Source organism: Vulpes vulpes, chromosome 2 (assembly GCF_048418805.1).
Source record: "Vulpes vulpes isolate BD-2025 chromosome 2, VulVul3, whole genome shotgun sequence".
Lineage (NCBI taxonomy): Eukaryota > Metazoa > Chordata > Mammalia > Carnivora > Canidae > Vulpes > Vulpes vulpes.
In genome coordinates this window covers 100,296,074-100,313,612 of record NC_132781.1, presented here as the reverse complement: position 1 = coordinate 100,313,612, position 17,539 = coordinate 100,296,074, and the positions used below count along the sequence as shown (strand labels likewise).

General features: G+C 36.7%; 1 protein-coding gene across 10 annotated transcripts in view; it reads left to right on the top strand.

Annotated features, from left to right (window-relative positions):
• Positions 1-17,539, top strand: part of ARHGAP21 (Rho GTPase activating protein 21) — a 137,648-nt gene that overhangs the window by 51,859 nt on the left and 68,250 nt on the right. For all 10 annotated transcript variants that reach the window (XM_072749404.1, XM_072749399.1, XM_072749400.1 and 7 more), the window contains 2 exons: positions 6,349-6,528; positions 6,800-6,824. In XM_072749404.1, the coding sequence (XP_072605505.1) occupies positions 6,349-6,528; positions 6,800-6,824 (205 nt within the window). The remainder of the gene's footprint in view (positions 1-6,348; positions 6,529-6,799; positions 6,825-17,539) is intronic.

Here is a 17,539-nt window from a genome sequence, read left to right as displayed (position 1 = left end):
TATCCTGGATTGTCAAAAAAAAAAAAAAAAACCTTTAGGAGGGCTCTATAAACAGAAGCTGCAAGTGAAGGGTTGCCAACCATACTTAGCATATAAAAGTTGATTCAAGAGTCTTAGCTCAATTGGAATTTAAACAGACTCTTAAAAAAAAGCATTATGTTTCCACATATGTTGAAAATTTTTGCAGAGAAGCACCATATCAAGGAAGCCCAATATGTGAAGAATAATTCGTTATAAGGTTAACTCTCTGTGGCATTAGGATTATAGAGGAAGTGCTTTAAAAATAAACAATATGTAGGGATGCCTGGGTGACTCGCCCAGGTGGCTCACCTGGTTAAGCATCCAACTCTTGGTCTCCGCTCAGATCATGATCTCAGGGTTGTGAGCCTGAGCTCCTCTTTGGGCTCTGTGTTGTGCATGGAGCTTGCTTGGGAGTCTCTCTCTCCCTCTTCCTCTTTCCCTTCTCCTCCCACATGCTCTTGCTCTCTCTCTCTCTCTCTCAAAAATGAAAGCATGAATGAATGAGTGCAAGCTAAATGATTGTTGTGATTTCCTTTCTGCTTCTGACAGAGCAGAAGGAGCTCTGTCACTTATTAGCCCTTTGTTTTTGACAGATTACTTAACTACTGTGAGCCCATTTTTCCATCAGACTTACTGTGATGTATGTAAAAATCTAGTAGAAAGTTTAATGTCTATTCAAGATTTTGTCTTGAATGTCTTTCCTTTCAGAAAAAACTGTGTTTTATATGCCATTCTCCTGGGTATCTAGAAAGGGCTTTCATGATACATTTTTGAAATAAGTCATTATTCATTGGTAACCTCAGTGTTTTTTTTTTAAGCAGTTAACTAGTGCTTAGTATGTGTGACATACTGTTTTAAACACTTGATAAACTTTGACTCATTAGATCTCACGAGAAGCCTATGAAGTAGGCACTGTAATTATCATCCTTACAGTAAAGATGAGGAACTGAGGCACAGGTATGTTGGGGGACTTGCCCAGGGCCCACATCTGGAGAATCAAGGACCCTGGGACTGGCTCCAGAGTCCCTGCTTGTACCCCCTGTGCAAGCCATCTCCCTCAGTAATGATAGAAAAACATCCAGCCAGATGACAGATGTGATTATGAGAACACTTTTATGTATGTAAAAGGACGAAAAAAAGGACGCAGACATTCAAATCTTGTGTTTTCTTAGCAAGTGACAAATTAAAAAGCTGTTGCTTCAGTTTTAAAAAGTCTGGCCCCAGAATATATAAGGAAGAAAATCTTACTTTATGCAACCAGTACTACTGGGACGCCTGGGTGGCTCAGTGGTTGAGCAGCTGCCTTTGGCTCAGGTTGTGATCCCAGGGTCCAGGGATTGAGTCCTGCATCGGGCTCCTTGTAGGGGGCCTGCTTCTCCCTCTGCCTGTGTCTCTGCCCCTCTCTCTCTCTCTCTCTCTCTCTCTCTCTGTGTCTCATGAATAAATAAATAAAATCTTTAAAAAAATAAAATAAATGGTACTACTAACATTGTCAGTGGTAAGATGAAATAAATCATTTTCAAAGAGATAGGAGGTGGTCTCATAATCTTAGGTGTAATAGAATCAATATTAGAATCTTTTAAGGTGAATACGATATGAATGCTTTTTTTATGGTTTATCATGAATGATTATTGGAATGTACTAGGAAGCTATCTCCATTCTACTTAAAGTACAAGTAGTTACAAAAGATAGCTGAGGGGTTATGTATTTGTTGTTATGTGTAGGCATTCTTTCATTACTCTTGTTTACTTTCATGACAGTGCAGGATAACATTTAGACTTTGTACTTTTTACCTGAGTTTTTAAAAAATATCTATTGAAGTATGATTTACATACTATAAAATTCACTACTACTGTAAGCATACATTTCAGTGGCTTGTACTGAATTTATACAGTTGTGAAATTTTGATCACAATCTACTTTTAGAACATTTCCATTATCCTAAAAAGTTCTCTCATACCAGTTTGAATTCTCTTCTGTGAGGTTTTAATTTCCTTTATTCTTTTTTTTTATTTCCTTTATTCTTACATGATCATTTCCCCCTTATACCTTCTTTCACTCCTTTAGATTGCTTTGTCTAATTGTTATATCTGGATTTTATGGAGTTTGTTTTTGTCCTTTATTTTGGCTTCTTTTAACCTTGAGTTATTATTTATTCAATCAAGTGACCTTGTTATGAAGTCTTTCAAGGGGATCAAATGACAGTTCTTAATCCACAGGAATTTAACTGATATTGTTCTAGTCACCTCTTTACTTCTTGGATTCTGATATCGTTAGTACATGAATTTGTGCTCATGGTGGGGAGGTTAGAAGTATGGTGAGGGGCATGTGTAACGGGTCTTCATAGTGGAGGGATCTGTAACTGCTGTGTCCTTCATTGTGTGCCTCTGCTTTGCCCTTATAAAATGCAACAGATCAAATGGCTCTGTGGCTCAGTAGAAGAAAGAGTGGAGAAGGCACGTATGTGTATTTCTTTTCATCTTCTCTTTCTATGTGGAAAGAAGTATAACCTTCCTTTCTATCCTGTAGGAAAAAGATAGGAGGCTGGAGAGGATTCAGTTTGATGTTCTGGGAAGATGGAATAATAGAGCTATGTTGCATTCAGAAATCTTTAAAAGTTTGTAGGGATCAAAAAGGAAATTGCTTATTCTTCTTCATCCCATCCTCTTCATTTTTGTGAAGAACTTAGTAGAACAAGACATAGTAGGCTTATTTCAGAAACTTCCAAGCATGAAATCATAATATAAGAGGTTTATATATATATTCAAAGGAAAAGAAATTAAAACTTGAATGTATTTGGGAGCTGTGAGGCCAAGTCTTAATAATGCACTCAAAATAAATTTTATACATCTATAATTTCTAAAGTACTAAAGTCAGGGTTCTGCAGGAAAAGTGGAATATAAAAATGTAATAAATTAGATCAAAGAGCTGCTGGGGAGAAGAATCTGTGCTGACTACAGAGTAAAAGAGATGAAAAATAATATGGTAGAGGGGAGCTATTCTAGCTTCAGATTCAGGAAACCTTGATTTTAATTTTTGCCCCATACTAGCCAGCAGTAATCTCGGATAAATCACTTACCCATCCGGGTCTCAATTTCCCCATGTGTAACATGAAAGCATTTATTGATCTTGTTTATGTCTTGGAGAGTCTTTTGTTCTTCACAATTATATAATGAGATGGCAACACACGAAAAGATGTATATTATTAGCCACGAGGGAAATGCAAATTATGGTCACAGTACCTAGCACTGCGCACCTATAACAATGGCTAAAATAAAAAATAATGACAGTACCAAATGCTGTTCAGGAAGCAAAGAAACTAATCACTCATACATCTTGGGAATGTAAAATCGCATATTCACTCTGGAAGACAGTTTGGGCAGTTTGTTACAAAATTAAACATGCAGTTACCTAATCACCCAACAGTTGCACTCTTGGATGTTTATCCCAGAGAAATGGAAATTATGTTCACACAAAACCTGTATATGAATGTTCAGAACCTATTTATACATAGTAGCTCCAAATCGGAAACAGCAGAGATGTCCTTTAAAGTAACTGGGGTACATCTATACCATGGAGTACTACTCAGCAATGAAAGGGATGAGCTATTGACACATGCAACAACTTCACTGAATCTCCAGAGAATTATGCTGAGTGAAAAAAGGCAGTCCTAAAAGTTTACTGACTATATTATTCCATGTATATAACATCCTTGAAATGACAAAATGATAGAAATATGGAAGAGTAGTGGTTGCCTAGGTCAGGGCCTGGGTGAGGGGTGAAGGGAAAGAGTGGATTGATTCTGAAAGGGCCACAGGTGAGATCCTGAGGTGATGGAATTCTTCTGTCTCTTGACTGGTGGTGAATATACAAACCTACACAAGTGATAAAACTGCATAGAACTGAACATAAACAGGATACAAGTAAAACTGCTCTGGATAAGTTGAATGGATGGTATCCATGTCATTACCCTGGTTGTGGTATATACTGTAGTTTTCCAGGATGTTACTGTTGAGGGAAATTGCATAAAGATTAAGAGATCCCTCTGTGTTATTTCTGACAAGCACATGTAAATGTGTAATTATCTCAAAATAAGAAGCTTAACTTGGAAAACAATAAATTATATATATTTTATTTACTCTTGTATCCTCACTGGGTGGAACAATGTTGGATACAGAGTAGGTACTCAATATTTATTTACTGAATAAATTGGGGGGAGGGGCTTGTGAATGTATAAACTGATTCTCTCATTTGAATCACAAAAGGAGGATCCAGTCACCACTTAAATCTTAACTAAACTATTTGGGTAATTAAGCCCAGAAAAATAACCTTTATCCTTCAAACTTTACCTAATCATATGGTGACTTTTGCAGTTATTGAGACTCTCCCATGTTTATGTTTGCTGTTACTCCCTCTTTCTATCAAAATCCCTAACTCCTAGAAGGGAGGATAAACTAAAATGCAATTATGATAAATTAGCTTCAAATGCACAGTCTCCACAGATGGCTTCAGTCTTGATTATGGTAGCTCTATGATAAATCTTGAAGTCTTGTACTGTAAATACACAAATTTTGTTCTTTTTCATATTTGCTTTGGCTATTTGGATACTTTTCATTTTAAAGTGAATTTTAGAAACAGCTTACTAACTTCTAAACAAAAATCCCCTGGGATTTTGACTGCTATTTCATTGAATTTCTAGACCAATTTTGGGGGAGTTGACATTAGAGTATTATTGAATCTTCTGAACCATGAACATGGTATATCTCTCCATTTATTTAGATATTCTTTTAACCTCTCAGTAGTGTTTTGGAGTTTCAGTTAGTAGGCATTACAAATCTTTTGTCAGATTTTGTCAGCTAGAGAGGGCTACATGCTTCCATAATTCTGTTGTTATTTTAAAATTAAAGAATTTAGGGATCCCTGGGTGGCGCAGCGGTTTAGCGCCTGCCTTTGGCCCAGGGTGCAATCCTGGAGACCCGGGATCGAGTCCCACGTCAGGCTCCTGGTGCATGGAGCCTGCTTCTCCCTCTGCCTGTGTCTCTGCCTCTCTCTCTCACTGTGTGCCTGTCATAAATTTAAAAAAAAAAAAGAAAATTAAAGAATTTACAAAATGTGTGTGTGCCAATGGGGACAATAGTAGAGAAAATAGATGATGTGAAAGGGGGGCGAATTGCGGGAACCACATCTTTGTTAAGAGGGACATAGTACATGGGTTGGTGCCCTAGAAGAATAAGCCATTGGAGCAGGATTGTAATAGGAAGGAAAGCGGAGAATGTGGGCCCAGCTGCAGGTGGTGGCTGGGTAGACATGGCAAGTGACTAAGTTCTCAGCTTATGCCTCATGTTTTTACAGTATAATAGAAAGCAGGGTCATTAGCTATAAGTGAGGTTGGATGAGAAGGGTTGAAATAGTCATCCATCATGAATGGGATGGAGAGAACTGTATTATTATTGACAGACAATATAAAAGGCTCCCTTGAGGTTAGTGGTTATGAACTTAAGAGTGAAAACAGCTTAGTTTTGCTTTGTTTCGTTTTCTTTCCACTCACGTTTGACTGCATAGGTGCAGGCCCAGAGTAGGCAATGTTAATTATTTATCCAGCTGTAGGTTTTGTCAGGTGACTTTGAGGAAGTACAGAGAAAGGGAAAGGAGTGAATGAAGCTGGCTCACAATGGAAGTGAGAACATGGGGCTGTGAGGGACAGGGAAGAGGTGGGAGAGGTAGGCCCAGGTTGCAGTTTTAGAAGAGCTGTGGAATGCGAGGGAATGAAGAGTGAGATCTTTGCTTTGAGATTGCAGAGGGTTTTCAGTTATGAGCTGATGAAACCCAAGAGTGGAGTAGAGGAGATCAAGATACTTGGTGGCCAGGATAATAGAAGGATCATCTATGTGAATACTGAATTTGTGCTCAGAACTCGAAGGTCCTGCTTATTAATTTCTAATTATCTTTTGTTCCTGTTGGACTCTCTGATACCAGTTTTAGAGTTCTTACTCAGTAAGAGTTTCATGTCTCTTCTTTCATAGTTTTTGTTTCATAGTGTCAGCTTCATTCCTTCTGTTGCATTTAAAATTTTTGACACTATATTTCTAATTTCCAAGAGCTCTTTCTCACTTCTGATTGACTTTCATAGCATTCCTTTCTAGAAAAAAAATTTAATTTTTGATGATCTGCATGATTTCTGGTAATACAAAGAAGATGGTTCTTTTTTCTCCCTTTAGATTTGTATCTCTCTAGAGCTCAGATTATTAGATTTTTATATATATATTTTTTCTAAGTGAGGAAGTATATTGAGTTATCCAGTTAACTTTTAAATATCTTTTTATTTTAGATATCAAAAACTAAAGATGGAAAAGAACAAAGTGAAACTGTATCACCATCCGAAGATGAAACATTCTCCTGGCCAGGTCCCAAAACAGTCATGTTGAAAAGAACATCTCAAGGCTTTGGTTTCACATTAAGGCATTTTATTGTTTATCCCCCAGAGTCTGCAATTCAATTTTCATATAAGGTAAGAGAAATAATTAATTATAGTAACTTGAAAAAAAAAAAAAAACCACAATGCCATTCCTATCTTTGTCTTGTCTTCCTTTCAACCCCCACCCCCCCCAAACCCCGTCTTCTGTATGAAAGCTCCATCCTTCTGACAAGGGGCACTGTTAATGAGATTATTATTGGCATGTTTTGGGAGAGGGCCGTTTGAATGGAGTTGAACCTTGCTGTGATTTCACTAGTGTTTATAAATAAGTATTCATATATGGATGTATTTTTTTATATTGTAGGATGAAGAAAATGGCAACAGAGGAGGTATGCTATAAAAATTTTAATTTTTCTCTGAATGTTTTTCTACGAGTCTTTATGTTAAGTAATATTAAATGAGATGGTACAGTTTTTGTAGTCCACATATATAATAAATCTTAGATGTGAGAGTTCTAGAAATCAAATAATCTTACTATCGACTTTAGAGTTTTATGGATTCCATTGTCTCATCATGATTTGAACATGTGATGACTTTATTGTTAATTATATATTAGTATTTATGTGGGGGGAACATATAGGATTCTAGGAACTTAATTCTGATATTTTTATTTAATTAGTTATATATTATTAATTCTTGTAGGTAAGAAATGCTGTGTGTTTTATCTAGTAGACTTATTGACTCAACTATTGAAAACTAGAGTATTTTGAGTCTTCTTGATGTTATTTAAGCATTATATGTAATGAGTTTAAAAAGAGAATCAGGCTGGGGATAGGGATATTTCTTAGTAATGTCCACATATTTTTGTTTTAATTTCATGTGAACATGAGACCTAAAATTTACATACAATAAAATGTACTCATTTTAAAAACTTTTATTTCTAGGTAATTTTAGACAAAATAGTTGCCAGAGTAGCACAGTTTCCATATGTCCTTCATCTGACTCCCCCCTAATGTTCAACAACTTACATAATCAGGGTACAGTGAACAAAGTTAAGAAATTAACATTGGTACGATGCTGCTGTCGAAACTACATACTTTATTTCAGTTTTACCAATCTTTCCTCTAGCGTCCTTTCTGTGTTGCAGGATTCCACACTGCATTCCCTTGTCACGTCCCTTCAGTCCCCTCTAGCCTGTGACAGCACCTCCAGCCAGTCCTTGTATTTCATGTTCTTAACACTTTGAAGGGCACCAGTCAGTGATTTTGTAGAATGCCCATCAATTTGGCCTTGTCTGATGTTTTCTCATCATTAGTTTAAATACCATGTTAGCACCTGTGATAGGTATATAGTTATAATTAAGGTGCATTTCTGTAAATATATAACTTGTGAAACCACCATCACAATCAAGATAAGGTACCAAAAAGAATCTTTCTATAGATTCACTGTTTTACACCTGGAACTAATGTAACATTGTATGTTAACTATATCCTTCAATAAAAAAGAAAAACCTTTCCATCATCCCATAAAGTTCCCTTGTGCCCCTTTGCTGTTCCTAGACAATTACTAATCTGCTTTCCATCACTGTAGATCCGTTTTGCCTCTTAGGAATTTCTTACAGATGGAATAATACAATGTGTACTCTCTTGTGTCTTTGGCTTGGGGTAGTGTTTTTTGAGGTTCCACCACATTGTATGTATAGGTACTAATATGCTATCTTTTTTATTTTTTGCTGAGTAGTTTTCCCTTGTTTGAATATACCACAGATTGTTTATCCACTCACCTGTTTATCCATTCACCCATTCACCCTCTCAGCGGTTGATGAAGCTTTGTAATACGTGTACCTAACTTGAGGTCTTAGAATGGCTATGCTAAAGGGTTAAATGAGAGGAAAACAATCCCTTTTAGCATTCTCAAAAGTCATCTGTGAGTGTAGGACCAGGTAGGAAGGACCCTTAATAGTTGCCACTATTGTGTAAGAATGGCCACTCTTGTGACACCATCTGCCATACACTGGGGCTCCGGGTGAATTCCAAATATTACTTGGCTTGGGTTAGAAGTAGTGTTAGTGAGGAAAGGGAAAACTTACAAAACCAGCATCATCCGCTGTCTTCCACTACCCCGCAGAATGATGTGCTTGTTCCCGGGATGGCGTATGACACACAGCATCTAGAATATCATGCCTGTCTCATTCTACTCTCCATTGGGAGAAATATACTTCTAATAAATGTTGAAACACACAGTTCTAAAACTTTATGCAGACTACCTATCTGACATAGCTCATTGAAGTTAATAGGTTTAGTTATTTGCTTTGACTAGAGAGAACAGGTCTAATCTAGGTCAGGAGTGATCTGCTGGGGAATATTATAGTTTAAATGCCTATGTTATTTACTAATATATACCTAATTTCACGTGAAAAAAGGGTTTGTGTCCACATGAAGAAATGCAGGTATTGTAGTAAGATTAAAAATTAAGACTAAAGAGACACCTAGGTGGCACAATCAGTTAAGCATCTGCCTTCGGCTCAGGTCATGATCTGAGGACCCTGGGATTGAGCCCTGCACAGGGCTCCTGGCTCAGTAGGTAGTCTGCTTCTCCCTTTCCCTCTGGCCCTCCCTGCTGCTTGGTGCGGTTGCGCCCTCTCTTTCTCAAATAAATTAATTAAATCATAAAGATGCATTAAAAAGTTCGTGGTGGAAAAAAGAATGAATTAAACTGACATTTGGGAAATTTACTGTGCATACATGTGTGCTGTAGATCCTAACACTGGGTTTTAAATTTGCTTTTGAGCTTTTCTAGTGGCCAAAAAACAAATGAAAATAGGATTAGTTAAGGATTCACATTATCCATATGAAAACAACATCCTGTTTGCAGTGAAGCCTGAGACAGATTTCCCCTCTTGTCCTCGTAATGGAAAACAGTAATACAGTAAATAATATCCTTAATACCATTCCTTCATATGGTTATTTTTAAATGTATCTTCAGTGTAAGGTGATTTCAAAACCCCAAGGTCCAGTCTCTTAAAAGAAAGGGCTTCTCAACTGGGGACAGCTTTATTCCTCATAGACACGTGGCTATATCTGTAGACATTTTTGGTTGTTGTGATTGGCAGTAGTTGGGGGGGGGGGGTGCTATTAGTACTTAGTGGGTAGAGGCCAGAGACATTCCAGAATACCCTGTAATTACAGGATAAATTATATTCACCGTGTGGTTGAAGACTTAATCCATGCCAGGCATCATAGTATATGTTATTATCCTATTTAATACTGATAATAATGCTGAGAGATGTGAGACAGTATTCCCGTTTTGTAGATGAAGAAACCAAGGCTGAGAAAAATGTGAAATGACTTATACAGGAGCACACCACTAAGGGACAAAGCTGGACTTCCAGACCAGGTTTCTAACCCTGAAGTTCATCTGCACTCTACTCTTCTTTACTTACTTTTCTTCACTAATTTTTATTTAAAAATAATGCTGTCTAGGGTACCTGGGTGACTCAGTCAGTTGAGTGTCTGTCTGCCTTTGGCTCAGGTCATGATCCCAGGGCCCAGGGATCAAGCCTCACATCCCCGCAGAGCAGGGAGCCTGCTTCTTCCTATTTCTCTGCTACGGCTCCCCCTGCTTGTATGCACACACTCTCTCTCTCTCCTTGTCTCTCGGTCAAATAAATACATAAAATCTTTTTTAAAAATGCTCTTTTTGGGGTGCCTGGGTGATCCAGTTGGTTAAGTCTCCAGCTCTTGGTTCCAACTCTGGTCATGATATCCAGGTTGTGATATTGAGCCCTGCATCAGGCTCCACGCTCAGTGTAGAGTTTGTTTAAGGATTCTCTCTCTCTCTCTCTAACTCCCTCTCCCTCTGCCCCTCCTTCTGCTCACATGCGTGGGTTCTCTCTCTCTTTCTTAAAAAAAAAAAAAAAAAAATCTTTAAAAGAAATAATACTGTCTTTTAAAAAATAGCTTGACTTATGTAAAGTTGAGAATTAGTAGATAAAATAGGGTATATTTAATATGTTATGAAATTATTCTGTGGTATTTCTCTGCCTTGAGAAAATTAAAATAAAGAAGTTTGTTCCATATTTGTGAATGCCCAAGGACAAAGAATTCACATAAAAGTCAGGGATAGCCTAAGTTTAGAAGCCCTGAATATCTTATGGAAGCAATCATCACTTATTATCCAATTCTGAATACCTGGCTAGCAGTGGACTCAGAAAGTTCATTGTGTTTAAGGAGGGACTAGTCTTTTGCTTTCTGGCCTCCTAGGGCCGAGTTTAGCTCTTGTCATTCTAGTTGGTAGCAGGGTCATGGATTAGCCCATGGAAGCCTAGTTAGCTAAAGTATAGCACTTGTAATACCATTTCCACTCATCCAGTCAACCAATCATAAGAACATATTTTATGTGAAAAAAATTTCTTTATAGATCATTTTTGAGAATGCCACCTATATAGGGACATACTACATTTAGTTATTATTTTGATTCAACTGAATGTTATGATTTTTATCATACAGTTTCATTTTTCTCTTAAAACTTATTTTCAAGCACAGTGAGATTATGAAATCCTTTTATGTAAATTTTGTTTTAATGAAATAGAATCCCAGCCTCCAGTGTAATGGTCTGAGTCAAAGCCTAGAACCACTGGAGAGGAAGTAATTGCCAGAATTTTATTCAAACTCCTAAGAGATTCTGTTTTAATGCCAAAATTCTGTGAAACAGTTGAAAGGTTTTGTTGTAGTGTTCTTTCCTTTTGGCAATTTAATGGAATATCTTTTTGCCACTTAATTTTCTGATTATTCTCCTTACCCAAGTTTTCCATTCTATTACATTTCTTATATACTATATATATGTAATGTTCTGTGTTTTAAAATTATTTTTTCTTGATTAGTTTTCTCTATTATGATACAAATAATGTTTATAAGAAAAAGGCCATTAAAGTAGAAAAATATTTTTTAGTGATAATAGTTGATTGTAGATAATTGCTGTCTTGCTGATGTCCTGTTGTCTCTTAAATCTCTGGAGAAGATATTCATAAATAATCAAAATAAGCAATTAAAGGTTTGTAATTACTATTATTTCTTTTCTACTTATTCCATGAGTAAAAAAATTCTATCTTAGTTTAATTCTAGGGAAATTTCCAGTGTTTTACAATGTCTTTATTATTTTGTTAGGTAGGTACTTAAGTAACTGTTGGGTTTCTACTTTGGAGTTAAAATTTATTTAAGCATTAATAGTAGAAAAAAGTAATTGGGACTATTATAAATTTTCTCACTAGTAAAAAATTGTATTTTGTGATTGTTACTGTTTCTGACAACAGCTCTGAGACTATGTTTGAGTTTTCTAACCAGTGCTCCTTTTGTGGCAAGAAATAGAAACTTCTCCAAACCACCTCAGGACAGATGTATTAATTCTAAAAAAACCTAACAGGGTATCTCCAAATTCAGTGTCAAGAGTGACAGGATACCTGGGGAGCCACAGGCACCAGAATGGGGACTTAGAAAGCTACTAAATGCAGAGAATAACAACAAGTCTTGACTTTGACTTTCCAAAGACCCAAACTCTGATATTTACTGGAGCATCTGCATGACTTTCATAGTTAATTTTGATTATACTTGATTTTCTCATGAGCTGACATCTGTATAAGGTACAGCCCTCACTGTATCTTTGTTTGTCCTTCCTTTCACATCATAATACTTCGAAATTCCTGAGAGCAAAATCTAATTGGGCCACTTCATCATTTTATGCCAGCTGCACAATACCCACTATGCTTTAGAGATCATTCTTCCCTTTAATGAAGAGGTAAATTTTGGAAAGCTGAGAAAATTGGGTGTATTTTTTGCCACTGATTTCCATTAATAGGCAGAAAACCTATTCCCTCAGAATAATATAACACTAAAAAATGTGTTCCACTAAAAAATGGAACACAAATGGAAAATTTGTGGTAAGAGGGAATTCTTATTATGGGCAAGTCCATGGTCTCTAGTGTGGGGGGTAGGGCAGTAGAAGCTTGTTTTATTATTTCTAAAATGTAGCAATGCTAAGTGAGTTCATGGGTCTCTGCTGACATCTTTAGGCATTAACTAAACCCCTTGGGACCCATTTTTAACTGTATTGATTGTTTAAATTATTTGAGTTTCTCTGGTAGATAGGTAAGTATACTAAATAGTTACATATTTTTATTAATTTTTAATAGTGCTCAATAGAACATCCACAGGTGTCTGGCATTGTCTTGAAGATACTTTAGGAAGTAAAAATGATGATGATGATGATGATGGATGATGATGACGATGATGATGATAAAGGAGTTGGAGGAGGAGGAGGAGGAAGAGGATGTAGTTGTTGTAGTGGAGGTATGGTAGTAGTGGTGACAGCTGACTTACAAAATGCCAGGCATTGTTTTAGGATTTTGTGTGAATTAACTCATACCTTCTGGGTTGGATAGTATCACCTCCATTTTTTAGATGAGGAGACTGAGGCATGAAGTGTTTAAGTAACTAGCAAGGGACAGTATTAGACTACATACTCAAGCTATCTAGTTCTAGGGTTTCCTCTCAGTTTCTACCATGGCTTCTTAGAAAATTCTATACTCTCATAATTCATCCTTGAAAATGTATAAGAAAGAGGGTTCTGTTCCCTTGAAATGTAGAGTATGAAAAAATCCTAATTCAACTTTCAGATACAGTTGCAGCTAAGCTAATATTAGCATTTCATACTTGTTTTAAAATTTTCTTCATCTTCGTGATTGAACACATTCTGTTGGCTTAAGTCTGTTCAGCCGAAGGATAAGGCACCATTGCTTTAATATTTGCAGCTGATTTCTATCTTTGATGTGGTTATATTTTTGGTACCTATTACATCTTGATGACTGATAGAACTTCTTGTGGTATTTTTCACTTATTTTTATGAAATGATAAGGGCATTCATAGGTATTTACTAAGGATAAATGAAACATTTGCATACAGAAGTATTTGTACAGGAGTATTTATAGTTGCCTTGTTCAATCAATAAATACTGGATTCAACTGAATTCATCAATATATGAATAGATAACCAAATGGCGGTATATCCATGCAGTGGAATACACACAGCATGGTGGATCAATCTCAAAAACATTTCTTATATTGAGGTGAAATTCATTCACCATTTTAAAGTGAACAATTCAGTGGCATTTAGTACAGAATTAAAAGACATGTATGAAACATTGTACATCTACCACCTCTATCTAGTTCCGAAACATTTTCATTGCTCCAAAAGGAAGCCCATATCCATTAGGCTGTCATTCACTGTTTTCCCTTCCCCAAAGTCCATTCTGTTTTCTGTCCTTTTGGATTCACCTATTCTGGATATTTTATACAGCCTTTTTTATATGGCTTCTTCATTTAGTGTAATGCTTCTGAGTTTTGTCCATGTGTGGCAGGTACTGGTAATTCATTCCTGGCTGAATAATATTCCCTTGCATTCATTCATTCATTCATTCATGAATGGGATGATGTGGGACTCAATCCCAGGACCTGGGATCACGACCTGAGCCAAAGCCAGACACTCAACCACTGAGCCACCCAGGTGCCCCTCCTTGCATTTGTATATAACAATTTTTTTATCCATTCATCTGTCGGTGGACATTTGCACTGTTTTCACCTTTTGGCTATTGTGATTGATGCTGCTATGAACTTGCGTATGCTAGTATTTGTTTGAGTCCCTGATTTGAAATCTTTGGGGTATATGTCTAGGAGTGGGATTACTGTGTTTTATGGTAATTCTGTGTTTAACATTTGGGGAACTGCCAAACTGTTTTTCCACAGCAACGACATCATTTTTGCATTCCCACCAGCAATGTATGAAGGTCCCAATTTCTCCACATCCTCATCAATGCCTGTTATTTTCCAGTTTTGAATTATAGCCAACCTAGTGAGTGTGAAGTGGGGTCTCATTGTGGTTTTGCTTTGCATTCTCTTAATAACTAGTGATGTTGAGGATCTTTTCATGTGCTTGTTAGCCACTTGTGTATCTTCTCTAGAGAGATGTCTATTCAAATCCAGTGCTCTTTTTTTTTTTTTTTTAAATTAGGTTGTTTATCTTTTTGGGTTTTTTTTTTTATCTTTTTATTTTTGAGTTGTAAATGTTCTATGTATAGAGAGTGGTTTGTTATCAGATACATGATTTGCATATATTTTCTCTCATTCTGTAGATTGTTTTTTCACTTTCTTGATAATGTTCTTCGAGGCACAAAAGTTCTTAATATTGATAAAATCTAATTTATGTACTTTTTCTTTTGTTGCTCCTGGTTTTTCTGTCAAAAACATTTTGATGAATGAAAGAAACCAAGCACAAAAGAGGACAGACTGTCTGATTCCATTTGTAGGAGAGGAAAGATGAATCTGAACCAATTCGTGCTTGATTGGGAAGGCACATAAGGGAAGTTTCCAGCCTGATGGAAATGTACTATATCTTGGTTGTGGTGTGGTTACATGGGTTACATTTGTCAAAACTTAGGAAGTGAACATTTAAAATGGGTAAATTTTATCATAGGTAAGTTATACCTCATTAAACTTGCTATAAAACAAAGAGGACATAGACAGTTTAGTTAGATTTTCCTCCAGTGTTTAGCTATTTCAACTGATGCAGATGTAGAACGTTCTTATCCATATACTTTTGGGCACATATGTGTTTATTTTTAGTGAGTATATCTATTCAAGAGTGACATTGCCGAGTCATAGGTATGCATATGGTTACATTTAGTAGATACCACTAAATCGTTTTTCAGTTATTGGACCAATGTATATACTCAGCCACATGGTGTGAGAGTCCCAGTTGTGCTATATCTTCACTAACATTTAATATTTGTCAGTTTTTCTATTTTAGTCATTCTAGTGGGTGTACAGTGGTATGGAATATAGGTTAATTTAAATTTCCTGAAAATTATAGAGATGATTACTTTTTATTTGGTTATTAGGTATCAGTGTTCCTTTTTTAAAAAAATAATTTTTTAAGAGTTCTTTAAATATTCTTGATGAGGATTTTATTAGTTATATCTATATCAGGTATCCAGCTGTGACTTGCCTTTCAGTTTCTTTGTAGTAATTTTGATAAAGGCAAGTTCCTAATTTTAATGTAGTCCAATTGTCAGTCTTTCCTTTTACAGCCAATACTTTGAGTCCTAGTTAAGAATTTTTTTTCTACTATGATCACAAAGATGCCCTCCTATGTTATCTATAGGATGCTTTATTGTGTTATCATTCACAATTAAACCTACAGTTTACCTGTAATGATTATTTTACATGTAGTATGAAGCCAAGATTAATTTTTTTCCAATATGGATATGCATTTAACCTTACACTGTTTTTTTTTAAAGATTTTTTAAAATTTATTCATGAGAGACACAGAGAGAGAGAGAGGCAGAGACACAGGCAAAGGGAAAAGCAGGCTCTATGCAGGGAGCCTGACATGGGACTGGATCCTGGACTCCAGGATCATGCCCTGGGCTGAAGGCAGCGCTAAACTGCTGAGCCACCTGGGCTGCCCTAACCCTACACTGTTTAGTGAAAACTCTATACTTTTTTTTACTGCTTTGTCATACCACCTTGATCATAAAATATCTGTAGGTCTGTTTCTGGACTTTCTTCTATTCCAGGGGTTGGCCTGTGCCTCACTTTTGTATACCTTCCAAAGTAAGAACGGTTCTATATTTTTAAAAGATTGTTTTAAAAAAAGAATATGCGGCAGAGACTGCATGTATTCTGCAAAGCCTAAAATATTTACTGTTTGGCTTTTTATACACCCAGCTTGCCAACCTCTGTTCTGTTCCATTGGTCACTTTCTCTGCAGCAAGATTGTGATCTTAATTACTGTAATTACCACGTACTAAATGTTGCTATTAGGTAGAGTAAGTGTTTCAGTTTTGTTTTTCACAATTGGATTGGCTATTTTTGTCCATTTGCAATATCACAAAGTTTTAGAATCAGTTTTTCAGTTTCTGCACTTAACAAAAAAATCTGTTGGAATTTTAATTGTTTTTATATTAATTACAATATTTGATTATTTGAAAACATTTGAAATAATTGAATCTTCTAATCTATGAACACAGTGTATTTCTCCCATGAATGAATGTTGAATTTGTCTGCATCTTTTGGCATAAACCTTTTATTTTTTTTTCCTCTAGCCTCTTAATATAGTGAATTATATTGATTTATTTTTCCAACTGTTAAACATTGCATGACTGGACTAAACCAAGCTTGTTCATATTATATGATATTTTTCATATATTACCAGGTTTGGTTTTGTGTTGTATTTAGGATTTTTACATCTCTCTGCAGGGATTGGCTTTACCTAAAGGTGGGCCTTAGTTTTTCTGATGTTTGGTTTAATAGTTTGGGTTCTCTGGGAAACAGATGCCATGCCAAGACAGGAACAGATGGCAAGACAGCATTAGACATGGCAGAGATTCATTGGGAGAAATGCCTGTGAAGGATAAAGAAGAAGGGAGCGGAAGATGCAGGGGAAGACTTCAGACCACACTGCAGGTCTGACATCTGTGAGAGAAGAGAGGGAAGGGAGGATTTGGTAGGAAAGATGCCAGACTGCAGCCCAACGTCAGGAGGTTTCTGTGAGGCCACTGAGGAGCTCCCAAAAAAACACTGCCCTTGAGCAGAATCCTGCTTTGTGCCCTAAAGGGAAATATGGCCTCTGTGCGACCACGGTGGATCTAAAGGAGTGGCAGCTGGGGCTATCACTCAGCTGTGTTCCCCACAGCAGATTCTCTCTCGAAGGAAATCTGTACAGCACACCTGCATGCTTGATGTGGCTGGGCTTTCTCTTTTTCACCCCCCTACTCACGCAATTCCTTGGGAGACCCAAGCTGAAAGCTTATGGTGTTTTCCAGACCGTCCTTGTCTGGCCTCAAATAGCCATTTGTGTCCTCCTGGCCCTTTGAGATTGATGGAAGTTCTATACAGCTCATCAGTCTCTCAGCCATTACTTTGGAAGCAGAAAGTACCTCACGGTTAAAAGCCATGCAAAACATTGAGCTCACTTCTCTGGACTTCCTTCTCTTTGAGATCCTATCCCTTTGAGTCCTCTTGCCTTGGAGGCTTTCTGTTACCTATATTTCACAT